Here is a 17,248-nt window from a genome sequence, read left to right on the forward strand (position 1 = left end):
AATCGAGGATTGCATGTGCTTTTGTGAAATAATTCAACATAAATATATAAAGTTTACAGCGTATCAAAATGTGAAACTCAATAAATAACTTTAAAAGCACCAGAAATAAGATCTTTATACGCGTTACCTGTAACCAGTACACCTGTTCCACTTTGTGTACACGTCATACTAGCAAACAAAAGCTCTTACCTTTTAAGCTCGTCCTCTAGAAGAACACGTCTAGAAGTTCATCTTGTTCAGAAAAAATACTTATAATTATAACAGTATGAAAATGCACAGCTGCTTTCCTTGTTAGGTTAGAGAGAACAGACACCGGTTGGTAATGTGAAGTACATGTACAGTATGTGGCAATGCTGTTTACCTATCAGGCGTTTTAGCTGAATGGCGCCCTCTGTCTACACAAATACAAATTACACCTCAACTACAAAAACATTCCCCTGCGTATCATCGTTTACCAGTCGTGTTGTTTCTTTTTATATATAATCTTGTAAGATTTACACACAGGAAGGACCAAATTCCAAATCCAGAAAGTTCTACTTTTACAGATCTTAAGATAAACGTTGTTTTCTTGAAATTCCGACTTACTTTTCATGTGTTTTCACGTTAAGAAAGGTTGCGTACACCCCACCAAAGCAGGAAGATCTTATTGTGGGTAGCACTGTCGCCTCACAGCAAGAAGGTCATGGGATCAATCCCCAGGTGGAGTGGTCCGGGTCCTTTCTGTGTGGAGTTTGCAAGTTCTCCCTGTGTCTGCGTGGGTTTCCTCCGGGAGCTCCGGTTTCCTCCCACAGTCCAAAGACATGCAAGTGAGGTTAATTGAAGATACAAAATAGTCAATGACTGTGTTTGACATTAAACTTGTAAACTGATGAATCTTGTGTAACGAGTAACTACTGTTTCTGTGATGTATGTAACCGAAGTGTGTTAAACATGACGTTAAAATACTAATAAATAAATAAATATATTAACATTAATGGCAAACTTTTTTTGACTGTCCACTGAGCACCAAGCTTCAAAACAATACACAGTATTGACTGACAGCACTGGCAGTTAATTCTCATGCAGTTTTTAATACACTTCCCCTCAATTTTCCACCTAATCCAGTCGTATCCAGTTACACGATAACATTTCACCACAAATGCAACATTTATGTGGACTCCCTTCTGGCAATCGCACCGCAGATGAGCCAATCGTCTGCCATAAAGGCGCCCGGCCTGCCAGTAGCAGAGCTAAAATACAAAAGCAATAGTTAATGAATGTATTATTAATTTAAAACAAACAAAAAACTATGGCAGTGGTCATCATTTGGAGACATCTTTTTATTGCATTTTACATAATGTCCCAACCGCCCCCACTAACTAGCAATTGTAGATTATTACTTTAAATAAAATAAATAAAAATACTTTTTTGCTATTATTTTCTAGAATATCCTTTTTTTTTACAGTAAATTACATTAAAATTAAATTTCACAATAAAACATATGTAGGCAGGGCATTTTGTTATACTAAGGGGCAAGAGTTGTGGTGAGGTGGCAAAAATGTAAAACCTTAAACTGGGTTTAATGTCAGATGGCTTTCTGTAAAAACGACAAAGTCTCCAAAGTGCTTCTGGAAAGTGGATATATCCAAACATTGTGGCACAATGCAACAAAAAAGAAAGAAAAAAATATTGCTGGCCAAAGTAGGATGAGAACCCAATGCCATGGGTTACCAGCACAACCTGATGTACCACCGTCACTACTGGATGCCATACACACATATACTTATGTACGAGGTATTAGATGTAATTTAAACAAGAGTGTCCTCCTGAATAAGACTTGGTGGTCAGTAATGTCATTGTACAGCTCCACAAAATGTGTTAATGGGCAAAGTAAAGGTTTTGCTCAAATATTTGCTCAGTCCTGCATCGTCCACCTCCTGACTCTGCCCTGGTTTCTTTTGAAGACAATATCCAGGGTCCATACATCGAGACACCTCTATACTGCAAGACAAATACAAAATTGGGTTAAGAATTTTTTTCTTTTTTGACCTAAACAAATGTCATATATTTGTGATCTGGAAGATATTTTTTTACAAAAGTATTAATATGGAGCTAACACTTTGTAAAATATGGATTTATTTACAGTACTATATTGCAGTAGTTTTTGCAGTAATTGCAGTTTTAATCCCTTGAAATAAGAGTTAATAAAAATAATCTCTGCAATAGATATAAATGTTCTCATGACTTTGTCCAACGTTTGTTGATATTTACCTCTGAACATTAGTAAAGGTCCTGCTGGAGTCTTTGTCTAAACATAGTGTACATGTCCTCTCCTCCAAGATTCTAATGGAAATACTGGTCACCCTAAGTGGAGACTACAGGAAAACACATACCATAGTACTATAGCAGAAATACTAGAACACAGACGTCATACATCTGGTTACAGTTTGTTAAATATTGTAGAATAAATGTAAACATGCTATTAATGAACTGTTCTTACCACAGAGAATCTGGAAGGATTTGGTTCACGGAAATCAACGCTGAGGCTTTCAAGATCTGTGTGGGTAAAACACCAGGTTAAATTAATCTACAGTGCTGTGAATGAGTAATGGCTTTTTCTGATCGCCCCTGCTGTTTTATATTTATCAAACTAAAAATTCAGTTTTTATAATACTATACAAAGAAATTATGCAATTTTTTTTGTTTTATTCATTCATTGTCAGTTTTACCAACTCTTTATCTGATTCAGGGGCATGGTGGGTACACTTCACCGGGTGAAAGGTAGGAAAGATGGGTCACTAGTTTATCACAGGGCATACACACATACAAATACCTAGGGGGGATTTAGTATCTCCAGTTAGACTGTGGGAGGAAACCGGGGCTCCCGAAGAAAACCCACACAGACACAAAAAAAGGACTCCACCTGGGAATCGAACCTAGGACCTTCTTGCTACAGTGCTACCCACCGAGCCACCGTGCCAAGCAAAGTTACCCAAAAGTTACATCAGTGATGTAAAATCACACTACCTACATCATGACTGCAAGCATCAGGTTCTTAATACGAAATGCTAAACCTGAAGAGGTTGTGGCTCGGTGGGTAGCACTGTCGCCTCACAGTAAGAAGGTTTTGGTCTGATTCCCAGATGGAGCGGTCCGGGTCCTTTCAGTGTGGAGTTTGCATGTTCTTCCCGTGTCTGTGTGGGTTTCCTCCGAGGGCTCTGGTTTCCTCCCACAGTCCAAAGACATGTAGTGAGGTGAATTGAAGATAAAAAATTGTCCATGACTGTGTTTGACATTAAAGACTTGAACTGATCAATCTTATGTAACCAGTAACTACCTGTCCTGTCATGAATGTAACCAAAGTGTGTAAAACATGACGTTAAATAAATAATAAACCTGAAAACGCCACATTGATTCACATTATATTAAAACAATAGTATTGATGTTTTGGTTTTACAGCTTACTTTTGGTTCCACTGGCAGGGTCAGCACGAATTAACACTCCACACGTCATCAGACACATGTCCCTGTCCTCCCCTCGAGAGCTTATAGAGGCCTGCGAAGTGTAGCAGAGATGTAGCTAAAGTCAGAAATATGAGTGAAACTGTCCATAGTCGATTATCATGGCTTTACATGCTGATCCTGCTTTTACTTTGTACATAAACTCAGCAACAAGCTTCAGTGAGACTGTAAGGTTCAGATTTTGGAGGAGGGGCTTTTGTCCTGGGCAGCAGCCTCAAAGTCATGTTGATGTAAAGCTTGCTTGGCTGTAGACAGCCAAGCAATGACACTGTCTACAGCCAAGCAAGCTTTACATCAACATGACTTTGAGGCTGCTGCCCAGGACAAAAGCCCCTCCTCCAAAATCTGAACCTTACAGTCTCACTGAAGCTTGTTGCTGAGTTTATGTACAAAGTAAAAGCAGGATCAGCATGTAAAGCCATGATCCATTTGCTTCCAATTCGTGTCAGTTTTCTTGGTGGTGCAGGAATACATCCTTAGCAGGAGACCACTGTTTTGTGTCATCTGTAATGGGTAAAGTCAAACCTGTGACAGAATGGGTAGTTCTAAAGAGCTCACTAAATTAAAGTATGGTAATTATAGGATGCCACCGCTGCAAGTCAGTGGTATTAAAAAGTGGAAGTGTTGGAACCACAACAACTCAGACCAAGTCAAGTTACAGAGCGGGGTTGCCAAGTGCTGAGGTGCAGTGTATAAATGTCAACAACGCTATGCTGACTCAATAACTGAATAGTTCCAAACAATAATCATAAGAAATTAGAAGGATGTAGATTTTTTTTGATAACCTGAATGCTTTTTGAAAAGATTTGTACCTTTTTAGAATTCACAGCCACAACTACACCAGTATGTTCCTGTGTGCTTCTCTTGTACCGCACAGAACCTTCAAATAAAATCTATTGGTTAACGACAGGATTATTTTAACAAGACAAACCATCTATACTGTCTTTTAAACAGAAATATAAAATAATTGAACACCTACCTTTGATTGTGTCTTTAAATGTAGCTCTGAGAGGCCTTAACCCAAGGAAGTTCATGTCCAGCTGGCACACAAACATCTCCTCCACAGGTTTAGATTCCAAGGCAGAAAAAAAAATCTACATACAAAAACAGGGTCCAACATAGCAAACACAGGAGGTGAAAAAATCAACCACTATGCTTCCCTTCTATGCAGGCATACTATTCGAGCCAAATATGAGCCAAAACATTAGGACCACCCATCTAATCTATCTATCTACTGTATATACATACCTACCTGTCCATCTAACTACCTGTCTGTCTTTCTGTCCGTCCGTCCATCCACATACCAACCAACCTGTCTGTCTGTCTATCTACATACCTATCTACCAACCTACCTACCTGTTTATCTATCTATCTACATACCTATCTACCAACCTACCTACCTACCTGTCTGTCTGTCTATCTATATACTTACCTACTTACCTACCTGCCTGCCTGCCTGCCTTCCTGCCTGTCTGTCTATCTATCTACATACCTACCTACCCACCTGTGTATCTATCTACATACCTACATACCAATCTACCTACCTGTTTATCTATCTATCTATCTATCTATCTACATACCTATCTACCTACCTACCAACCTACCTACCTGTCTGTCTGTCTATCTATATACTTACCTACTTACCTACCTGCCTGCCTGCCTGCCTTCCTGCCTGTCTGTCTATCTATCTATCTACATACCTACCTACCTACCTACCTACCTACCTACCTACCTACCTACCTACCTACCTACCTACCTACCTGTCTGTCTGTCTGTCTGTCTATCTATCTATCTATCTATCTATCTATCTATCTATCTATCTATCTATCTATCTATCTATCTATCTGTCTGTCCATCTGTCCATCTGTCTGTCTATTGATTGATTGATCAATTGGTAGATCATGTAGCACTCTTGGATAAAAGAGAGTGGATTTATCGTCTGACCTTTACAGAGTATATCGGGATGTGAACAGGCTGCTGAGCTGTGCGGGTGTAGTATGAGATGATGTCCAAAAGAAAGGAGTTGGGCTCTGAAGATCCCCCAACACCGGAGTGCTAAAAGCCAGAGAACATAGTGCATAAAGGTGTTTCAGTCCATGAGTCTTCAAGGGTCACAAGGCTTCAATTGTTAATGAAATTACAATGGCAACAATAATAAAGAATCACAAATGAACGTTATGCATGAGAGTGAGTAGATACCGTTTCTGCTAGTTTCAGGATCATTGATCCCAGGCTGTTAATGTTGCAGTCATACCATGGATCCAAACGTCCCAAAAATGCAGCCATGGTAAGCATATCTGCTGTTGGTTCCAGGTCCTGGAATGCGCAGGGTCTTTAATAATATCCCATTGTTATGTTTAGATCTGATTTTATCTAACAATGCTGTGAATGTTTACCTGGTCTGGAGAAGTGGTACCGGACTGGCTCGTGACAGGAATGTAGTATGTTTCCAAGTTAACCCTCTTGGTTAGAAATAAATGTCGTACCTCTTTTTTTCTGCACACGTTTAAAAAAAAAAGATAAAACACTAGAATGGAACAAAATTCTTCCCTTAAGATACAGTTACATTTAAGTCTTGCTTTCAAGTGAATTAAATTAATTTGTTGGTGGAAAGTTCTATAAAGTAATTTCCCTATTGTAGTAAAGCTGCCTAATTACCCATTAGCAGTTATTAAACTGATTTACATGCTTTACAATAGGAAAGTCTACAAAGCTCTATATGGATCTCAAAAAGTGGATCACAGATCAGGAGTGTTACCTTATGCTGTAGAAATCCATGATGTGCTTTTTTAATTATTAGAAAACAGTCCTTGTCTTTATCTGCTGTAATGCTGTAATTCTAAGTGTTGACATTTAGTTTTTAAAGGCCAGACAGAAAATAAGTCAGCAGTATCAACACTGTGAACCAGACATAGCATAGTTCAATAGATATTTAGATTATTACTGACTTGCACATTGCAAACACTGAACCGATTTAACTTTAAATCCAGAGAATAATGCTTAGTATTAGTCATGTACAATTTACTCATTAAGTCCAAATCAGTATAAGTATTAATGTAGCAAATCACAGGCTGAGAAAGTGACTGCATTAACCACAAATGAGAAAATGAGAAATTTAGCATTTGAACAAGAACTGAACTGAAGGTACAATACTGCAGCATCATAATAATTACTTTTCAGAGAATCGATAATGACAAACTGTCTTACCGTATACTGTAAAAGGCTTTGCAGAGTCTACCCAGCGTTCTGTCATCCCCCATGACAACAATGCGGGCAGTGAAGTTCTTCCCTTCTTTTGGCAAAGAGCCTCCACATCCTCCTGTTCCTCCACTTTCTTTCATGGCCTCCATCATTAAAGTCAATCTGTTCCCAGCTTTAGGCCACCTCACACACGGCCTCCTGGAAAACTGTCCAGTTTTTTGCTGATCTTGAGCCTCTGGGCCAGCAGGAGGCTCCAGCAACAAATAAGAGAACTCATTTAAAGGTAAATCTCCTTCAAAGCCACTGTCTCTTGATATAGTGGAGATGACTGAAGCACGTTTTGCCACCTCGTCCTCATTTAAAAATGTAGAGTTCTGTTCTGTAGAGCTCACCATTAGAGTGAAGTTAATCATTGCATTCCCTGTTTAGAAACGTGTAATATAAAAGTGTTATATTAGGAATGACAACTGGCGTACTATCCAAAATGGTTGATGAATGAAAGCCAGCTTACATATGTCATCTTCCTTTGTCCAGACATTAAATCTGATCTCAGGACTGGGCAGTGGCGCTCCGGTAAAATTGGCAGGACTTCCTTGCATGGAACAGAGAAAATGTGGTAAGTAGAAACAACCTAAAGTGCAGAAACACGAACCACGTTTCACTTCACATTGAAAAACAAGAACTAGTCCAAATAGGATCCAATGGAATGCTGGTTTTGAGTTTCCATTTTTGAGACAATACCAGTATTCAGAGACCTGGATCCAGGTGCAAGCACAACTTTTCGGCCCTACTATCTCTTGTGAAAAAGTATTTGAATGTTTACTTATCTACACACTTAAGATTTAGTAAAACAGGTGGCTTATGTTGGCAGTTGTACTGTCAGAGTGTGTGTGCCATGGCCACATTAACACCTTGAAGGAAAAGCAGAATGAGTTCGTTTTTTAAGTAATGACATTCACACAGACACAATTAATGACATTTCTATTCACAGCACTTTTAAAGCACTAATGTTTTTAATCTCTCACTTATTTTCCCAAGCTTAGAGAAATATTCAGCAGTTACAATAAGGTATTGCATGTTTAATTTTTACCATCTGAAAGTAATTCCACTATTTAGTGGTAAGACTACTGCTTTTTGAATATATTTCGAATATTTCAATACGCTTACACATGGAGGTATGATGATGAACATAATGAACTGCAGATAGGAGTTAAAGTTAACCTCTCACTAAAGCACAGGAAATATGGTTAAACCAACATGGTTAAGCCAAACACCCCAGTCACACATATCAAGTTAATTAAAGTGACCTGAAATGAAACTTCTGCCCACTAAAAACATTGCTGATTATTTTTTAAATAAACAAATATGCACAAGATGATGCTTATTCTTAATGTAAGTCTATAGAGAAGGATGCCTTTTGGTGCCATAGTTGATTGTACATAGTTTGACCATTAGGTCTATCTGGCTACAGACGATGAGCCAAAGCCTGGCTTCAAATCCAGACACATTTTGCCTCCAGAGACTTAAATCCTTAAAGAGACTTAGATCCTTTAGATCTAACCCTCTGGTCAGTAGTACTGTCAATACAAATGTAACATGATCCAATACTTGTACCGCAATACAGAAAAGACTAGTAAAACGTAAGGAAACAGATAATAACACAAAATACACTGATGGATTTCAATGACAAAAAATAATACTGGACTTGGTAGACTTGATTAGGTACATAACAAAAAATTCAAAAATTGCACACCCATTTCCTCAGTTGTCCTCACCTATAATGTCTTAAATTAATATAACAATCTAAGCTAACGTAATGTGCTAATGTGAATGAAATATAAGCCACAATATATGGAAATTAAAAGCAAACTGAACAGCATAACCGAGACATACTGCATAAAAGTGTTGTCCTCTTTTACTCAACCATGTCAACTAACTTTGCCACTATTGTGCCAATGTGTTTTTATGATTGATGACATAACATGACAACCCTGGAGCCAAAAAGGTTTAGAGCCTACAGGTTTGAACCCCTAAACTTTTCACTGATAGCCTCTAATATAAAGTAATAAATGTGTCTTTTGCTTTGGGAAAAGACCCACAGACAGTAAAATGCCATACAGAAGTGTTTTGTTTTTACCTGTGCTAGCAGATGCAATAATTTCCTGATAGATTTTCTGCATTGCTTCGGTGTACTGTTCAAAGTCTAAACTTCCATCCAATATTTGTCCTTCTACGATGGCCACAATGTCCTGGAAGTAGTTTTGTACATCCTCGCCTAATTCCTATAACAAGAACCACCAAATATATCATTCCAGTCATACATTTCAATAGTAAGTTGCAAGCTATAGAATAGCAATTAATTAAAAGGTCATGTCAAGTTAAATAAAAGGTAGAACTTTCTACACCACCAACACTTACATGCTGCGTGTAAATACGAGGGTTCCTCAAAAAGTTTCAGCACTTTTAAAACTCTATTTATTATGAATTTCAAAAACAAATGACATCACTTTTCTACACACTCATCTTACGATGATTTTTTCCCAGCGTCGTTATTCCCACGACGCTGTATAATGCCATCAGCAAAACATGTTTTTGGTTGAGCGCGTAGCCACTGATGCAGTGCTGCTTTCACATCATCACATGAAAATCTTCTTCCCTTTAAAGCTTCTTTGAGCATCCAAGAAGCTGGAAATTTAGATGGTGCTAAATCCGGACTATAAGCTCTCTCAGTCTCTCAGACACGACCAATTACTACTCCTCCCGCCATCACTGTTTCTAACAAAAATAAAAAAGTGTGGAAACCTTTTGAAGATCCCTTGTAGTTTTGACCCAACAATAAAACAATAAAGTTTATTAGAAAAAAGAAACGAGTTCTAATTATTAAGTCTCAAACAAAATGAAGATGTAAAAACATGTTACATGTTATGTTATTATCAACTGGCAGTAATTCTTGGGTTGCCCAATGAGTATATTTACACCCTCTTTTTACTTTTCCAGCATGGCTTATTCTCTGTGATCACAGTTAGGTCCATAAAGAAATAATCTGATGAGTCTGGTGTGTAGAAACTTCTGTAGCTTGTATAAGAGTCCTGATCTCAACCCCACTGAATAAATTTGGGATAAATTACAACAACGATTGCAAGCCAGGACCTCTTGTCCAAACTTTTTTGATTAAATTGGCAATAAATTCCCACAGCCTTTCCAAACAAGTGGGGCAACTCCGTATTAATGTCCATGATGTGGAAATAGAATGTCCAACGAGTTCATTGTCAGATGTCCACATCCTTTAGGATATGTAGCATATCTATAAGGGCTGTGGTAGCTCAGCGGTTAAGGTAAGAGCCTAGTAATCATAAGCTTGCCAGCTCAAACCACTGTTGGGCCCTTGAGCAAGGCCCTTAAACCTCAACTGCTTGAACTGTAATCAGTGATAAGTGTAAGTCGCTTTGGATAAAAGCATCTGCTAAATGCCGCAAATGTAATATAATGAAAAGTAATATAAAATTAAGCCCTATACATCAGACATACTGAACTAAATCCCACAAGTACAACCCCACCACCAGCCCAGATGTCTTCCAGGAACATTTCACATCTTTCTTTCTGTCTTCATCATAACCAAGCCACATTAATCGTCTGCTTGAAACAAAACACCCATAAACAAACGCCCGTACAGACCTCTAGGGCTTGTGCAAGTTGTGTCCCATGGCACTGTTTCCCCACCGCAGCCTGTAGTGTATGAAGAAGGACCCGGCGCTGGTAGCTCAGTGTGTCCCAGTCCAAAGCGCCACACTCCACGTCAGCCTTTACGGCATCCAGCAGAGTCTCAGGAAACACAGCTGGGTCCACAAACACAAACACCCTGCATGACACAATAATAAAAAGGGAAAAGTTGCGTTCATCATAATCCATAATATCCATTATAGCTAAACATGTCATTTCAGTGTGTCCCAGTTTGCTGCTATAATAGTAGACGCTCATATTCTAACAGATTATGGGGCATTATTGCAACTGTACATTGAGTGAGGTTGGATATTGACATTATACCTACGTCTATAAATAAATGATTTGCTAAATTCACCTTTTTAAATGTCCAGTTCCAGAGAATAGTACTACCACCACCATGCTTTACAGTGGGTACAGTGCGGATGGGAACCATCAGGGCCCTCTAGGCCTGTACCCACTGTAAAGCATGGTGGTGGTAGTATTATTCCCTTAAAATGGGTGGGCTTTGTTGTCGCTAACTTTATGCCACTTTACTACATGAACGTGAAGAGAAATCAAATCAGCGACTGTTACCTCTCATGAAGGGGATAGTGTTCATTCTTTAGGCTGTGCTCTGCGATCACTCGCCTTTGATACAAAATGCCTGAAACGAGGAATCAAACAACAAATATAATCAGGAACTACATTTATCATTTATGGAAACCAGATTTCCATTTACTGGAAATGTTGCTGAACTTCAAACCACTGACAAAAAGGAATTCTTAAAATGACTTACCTGGTATGTTCTGTTCTATTTTTATGTGTTTAGCATAGTGGAGGCCCACAGTGCAGTAGGGCTCAGGTAGTGTAAGCATCCGCTTCAGACAGACATAGACCCTCTCACACAGGTCATCCGGAATGTACACGGACTGCCAAAAAATAATAGTAATAAAAAAAATCCCTGATAAGGCCACAAAACACATTTCCTGTTAAGTCATGAGTCGTGACCATCGTAAAGTTTGACTTATGATGGGCAGATAAAGTCAATCTTTTTATTTTAGTACATTTATTTTTGATAAGCAGTAAGTCATGAGAAAAAAAACAGACCTGCATGACTGTGTAGACTAGTGTGTGCAGCAAAGGGATGATGCGAATTTTGCCATCAGTTCTCTCTGCCTGGAGAAAAAGAAAAGCTTAAATATTATGACTAAAGCCCTACATAATTCACGGACGTGAAAATTGCGCCATGGCCCGTGAAATGAGCCTTGTAACATTATACATTTTTAATTTACGTAGCGGTTAAGTGCCTCACGTTAACTGGTAAATTCACACTATGAGGTGGACCTAGCTATCCTACAGCAATTCAGTTAGCAATCGCTTAGTCAAAATTGCCAAGAAAAACAAGACCAAGTTTGGAAAACTCCCAACCAATTCTGTGGACGCAGAGAATTTTTGTATTTAAGACAGAACATAAAGCCTTGCACCGTCACTGGATGTTCTAGGTTTACATTCAGCCATTATTGTAGGCTGTGCTGTGTATTGTAGCTTCCATTTATTCTATCATTTAATTTATACGTGTAATTTAATGACTGCCATATGATGTGGCACTTCTCTTTAAAAATCCATGAAATCTTTGATTTTTGAAAAACGAGGTCCATGAAATTAAGCACTTTTCCACGTGAATTTAGCAGGGCCCTAGTTATGTGTACATACACTCAGCTGCCACTTTGCACATACACTTATGATGTATATGAATTATGCATCTGTTTTTCTATGACTGAATAATTGCAACATGTCTGTGTACATAAAACCAAACCAATTTAAATCCATATTTGTTGATTTTTTATTTATTTAAATATGACATATTATGCTGGGACAAAAAATGCAAACAGTGAAACGTGTCCTTTAGCTCCCTTTTTGATAGCCATCTGCAGCTTCTGGTTACAACTCTGAACTGATTGGATGGTTGGACATTTGAATACGACCTGGCAGAATTGACAAATGTCAATGAAATCAGTTACTGGCATGAGCAATTAAAAAAATTATTTAAATGTAGGAAGGTCATTCAAAAATGTAAAATTAGTTATGTAGCCATTTATTGTGTCCAATTTCATTTAATAATTTTAGAAGTATTTATCCTCGTTTATTCTGTCCCCTTTCTTAAAACAGCTACAAAGCATAATGATGGCATTACCATGTTTGTAAGAAAGTTTTAATGCCTCTGTACATACTTCTGGTCATTGTGTCCAAAAAACTAAATAGTGCTTCATAGACTTTCCTATTGTAATGCTTGTGGCTCAGTCCAATAAAGTAAAAATAGCCTTTTAGCCTTTATCATTTAAATCCAGCCACAGAGAAGTCACAAGCTGTACTCGATTATTATCACTACAAAGGAATGAGGAGGCCATGCCACAAAACAAAAAGATATTTTTGAACTTCTGCACAACCAAATTAACAATCATGCTCTGTGTAATAAAAATCTATTCAGGTCTAATACAGGTGTATATAAACTACACCTCGGCTATATAAACTTAGCTGTGACCACATCCGGTACACCTACTATACAAGTGCACTTTGTGCAGAATTGGTATGTAGTTACAGACTGTGACCCATTTGTCAGCCTTCCTTTTCATTAATAAAAATAAACCACCACCGACTAAAAGGTTGCTTTGTATTACACCCAAAAGACTGAGAGTACAGAAGTACAGAAGCTAACCTTTCTGGTTTTGTGATCTTAAGGATAAATATTTTATGCCCTTAGTTTATATACACTTACACAGGATTTTTTTAGTTCAGGTTTTTTTAAATGACAATCTTTGGACTAACCTTCTCGAGCTCTTTCACCAGGACTCTTAACAGAGAGATGCAGGTAGCGGGATTATTCTCCACCTTTTTATGCAGGGTCCATCTCAGCATCCCTTCACAAAAAAAAATCTGTTCTTGATTTGAGGCTTTTAGTGATTATAATGGTATCTAATGCTAACATGACTAGAAATTAAGTCTGAGGGTTATTTTACTACGAACCCCATTTCCAGAAATGTTGTGACATTATGTAAAATACAATAACAAGAAGAATCTGTGATGACCAAAGAAGTACAAAGGAAAGATGTCCAAGTAACAGACATGGTAGTACCTTTACCGCTGGCTTGAGAGTGAGTGTCCAGTTCTCTGAGCATGGCATGAACACATTGATAAAGACTAGATTCGACAGCTGATGACACATCACCTGCTGCAAAGCCAGTTTAGAAAGTCTTTTTAGTATTTGATATATTTACCATATAAAACAAAATAGATTTTATTACATCAGTATATACAAGAAGGAATGATGAGTACCGTTTTTCTCCATCAGAGATCTGGTACTTAAATATTGCTTCACATAACATCAAGAACATGAGTCAGATGAGGGATTATGGACCTTCCAAACTGTAAAAAAAAAGGTTTTAGTCCAGTGTAAGTTGTATTTGTTCTCATAAATGTATGAAGGTTTAAGGTGCTATTAGACATTTGAGTATAATACAGACAGACAGACAAAAAAGGTTTAAAAACTATCATTGTTCATATACCACATCCCAAGGTGCTGTGTTGGATATAATGTCAGATGGACTATGGAATTTAAACCATGCTTGATTGGTAACAGCAGGCTAGTAAACCACTGAAAAAAAGGTAAATTGGTTCCATGGAATCATGTTTTGTACACCAAACTTTTGACCATACAAAATATGATTTGGATGACTGGTATGCTGAGATCAGTGACATAGTTATGAAAGGACCACAGTTGTGTTAACCCAAAACAAGCTCAGACTATTTACAAAGTAAGTAGAGAAGTGCCACTTACCCTAGATGAAGCAGCAATGTATAATCCCTGGCTTCAAATGCCTATCTCAGATACACCTGGCATTAAGCAGAACCTCACATAGAGTTCAGTATCAGTGAGCACAGTTTCTCTTCCTCATTGTATAACATATTCTGTGTGCATGCAAGAGTATTTCTAAATATGTTAGTGGGAGGAAGGGGGAGGGCAGACAGGCACTGACAGTCACAGGCCATAGACACCAACATACAAATACAAATAAGTGCATCTCAACTTCCTATTCTCATCTTGACATGCACAGAATTGGTTTCCTGTCTACTAAATGTGTGGGTGTTCCGTGATACGGCTTGACGTATTTTAAGCTCACACTGAAATGTAGCTACTGCTTATAGACTGGTCTAACAAAGTCATGGACAAAATAAAGGAAACACTATGTGATGTTCTGCAAACATCAGGTGATTTATACACAGCTAGTAAACAAACTTTGATTACTAGCACCTTTATACTGTATCTACAAGACCAGATAGTGAAAGCACAAAATAAAGATGACTAAGTATCAAAAAAACGTTAATCAGCACCAAGTGCTACTGCTGAGAACCTTAACTGCTCTGAGGGACAAGTGTCTCCTAAGCACTATTTAAAGTTACCATTTAGTTACTCCACATACTCCTCATGTGGCCAGCATAAAGCTTTACAATACATTTTACAGAGCACACAACAAAAGTGATCTTAGATCAGTGAAAAGGGGAACCTCTGCCCTCACAACCTCTTCCGTCCTCACAACCTCTACCACCTATCTAGTTATAGGTGATGTTACTTTGTGAGTCTAACAATAACACACACTGCTTACGTGCCAGTAGGAGAACAGAAACCTGTAGTTTCGGTAAAAAGATTAAACACTGCTCTCAATGAAAAAGTGGGAAGTAGCACTTCCACCTACTTTTAGAGTTTACACACCTTCAAACAGTAGATAGTTTTACGGCTGATGCAATATTTTATTTTAATTTTAATTTCAACACCACTTCATCCTGGTCAAAGTTGCAGCAGTTTTCCACCAGGAAACACTGGGCACAAGGTAGAAACACCCTGGACTGGAAGCCAGTTCATCACAGGGCTTCAGCAGTATCCAATCCTGTAATAGACCACTACGCCACCCGAGTGCATTTGAAGCAATTATGCAGATATGTAAACAATTTGACACTCACCCAAAATTTAGCCAAAATAGCTTTCTTTTGATGTCTGATGTTCTTTTAATTTATTCTGGAGCTTCAGGGCTAAAGTAGCTCACAAGTATAGCTGAGGAAAGGAGATGACTGTGTACCTTTTATTTTGCCCACAGCTGTTTAATTAGCAAAATATTAGGTTTGTGCTTAATGTAATTTTAGACACAAATCACCACATGGACCTGTCTTGACCTCTCTCATCCACTTAAATAAAGTATCTACTTACATTTAGCATTTACATTTATATGTTTCAACATGACTGGGTTGGTTTTCTTGCACATCAGAACCACTCACTATTTTTGTTTAACTAAAATGCTAAATTACTAACTAAATTAGACAACCATACCGACAATTGTTAGCATTTTTAGTCTCAGCCTGACCACATTCACTTTGCAAAGTGACACAAAAAGCAAGTTGCTGGTGTGAAACTAAAGCGTGAAAGGCATGGTTACTGTGCTGCTGTCACTACTTATAGACTTTCCTTCTTTCTAAATTAAAACCCCTATTATTATTAAATTGCCTAACACAAAGCTTTAATTAAAAGGTTAAGCTATACACTTGATAAAATACAACTTCTTTTAGAGCAATTTGATGAATATTTTAAAAGCTATTGAAGTTATTAATATTCTGAATACTTTAAATGCTATTGAAGTTATGAATAAAACTCTGTTTTTTATTATGTAATAGGGTAAAAGTGTCAGTATAAGAATTGTAGTATGTAATGTGGTTAACACTTGATTAAATACAACTTGTTTTAAAGCAATTTGATGCATATTTTAAAATCTATTGAAGTTATTAATATTCTGAATACTTTAAATGCTATTGAAGTCATGAATAGAAATATTTTATTATTATGTAATAAAGGATAAAAATGTCAGAATATTAGTTGTAGTATGTAATGTGGGTTACACTTGATAAAATACAACTATTTTTAGAACAATTTGATGAAAATTTTAAAAGCTATTGAAGTTATTAATATGCTGAATACTTTAAATGCTATTGAAGTTATGAATAAAAATCTGTTTTTTATTATGTAATAAAGGGTAAACGTGTCAGTGTAAGAGTTGTAGTATGTAATGTGGGTTACACTTGATAAAATACAACTTGTTTTAGAGCAATTTGATGAATATTATAAAAGCTATTGAAGTTATTAATATGCTGAATACTTTAAATGCTATGAAGTTATGAATAAAAATCTGTTTTTTATTATGTAATAAAGGGTAAAAGTGTCAGTATAAGAGTTGTAGTATGTAAACTTTCACGTAACGTTCCCTGTTAGCTGGGCTGTATAGTAAACAGAGTGCGAAATGAGACACAGCCCCAGATGATGCACCGTATGCAGTCGGTAACGCAAGTTTTGGATATTATCTATGATTTATGAGACAGGTGTTTTGCATGAATACGTTTGCACTTTTATTATATATCGAGTACAAATTTGCTAAGGACCTACACTAATCAAAATCGAAGAAGTTTGAGCCTAAAATGCCAAATTTTGTTGTTACTACAAACAGACGGCGATCAGAACGACTGCTCTCGTATGCAACAATTTTTCAAACAACCTTAAAGTGTCTTATGGTGTATTTTATAGTTTATAAAAGGCTTGTTTGGTATTGCACACAAAAATTCTTTATTTCACCTATTTTCTCGGCCCTGTCTGCAACTACTGAAAAAGCAGTTGTGTTCTCACAAACATTTTCAACTCTTACCACAAGATGTCGCTGTCGCATTTCCATTCAGTTCTGCAGAAACATTATACTGCGTATAGCAGCTAGTCGAGACATTTGGCGCAGTAGGTATTGCTGTCATTTATT

General features: G+C 37.4%; 1 protein-coding gene across 1 annotated transcript; it reads right to left on the reverse strand.

Moving 5' to 3' along the window:
- Nucleotides 1–1,237: 1,237 nt before the first annotated feature.
- On the reverse strand, nt 1,238–13,749 carry pik3r6b (phosphoinositide-3-kinase, regulatory subunit 6b). The gene is made up of 19 exons (XM_062985060.1): nt 13,737–13,749; nt 13,537–13,632; nt 13,230–13,321; nt 11,511–11,579; nt 11,200–11,332; nt 10,998–11,067; nt 10,377–10,560; nt 8,839–8,983; nt 7,213–7,293; nt 6,708–7,122; nt 5,897–5,996; nt 5,700–5,816; nt 5,445–5,555; nt 4,480–4,594; nt 4,313–4,380; nt 3,444–3,534; nt 2,480–2,535; nt 2,251–2,354; nt 1,238–1,980 (listed from the first exon to the last, which is right to left on the reverse strand). The coding sequence occupies exons 1-19, from the start codon at nt 13,747–13,749 to the stop codon at nt 1,833–1,835; spliced, it is 2,208 nt and encodes a 735-aa protein (XP_062841130.1). The 3' UTR covers nt 1,238–1,832.
- Nucleotides 13,750–17,248: the final 3,499 nt, after the last annotated feature.

The sequence above is a fragment of the Trichomycterus rosablanca genome, chromosome 22 (genome assembly GCF_030014385.1).
Source record: "Trichomycterus rosablanca isolate fTriRos1 chromosome 22, fTriRos1.hap1, whole genome shotgun sequence".
NCBI lineage: Eukaryota > Metazoa > Chordata > Actinopteri > Siluriformes > Trichomycteridae > Trichomycterus > Trichomycterus rosablanca.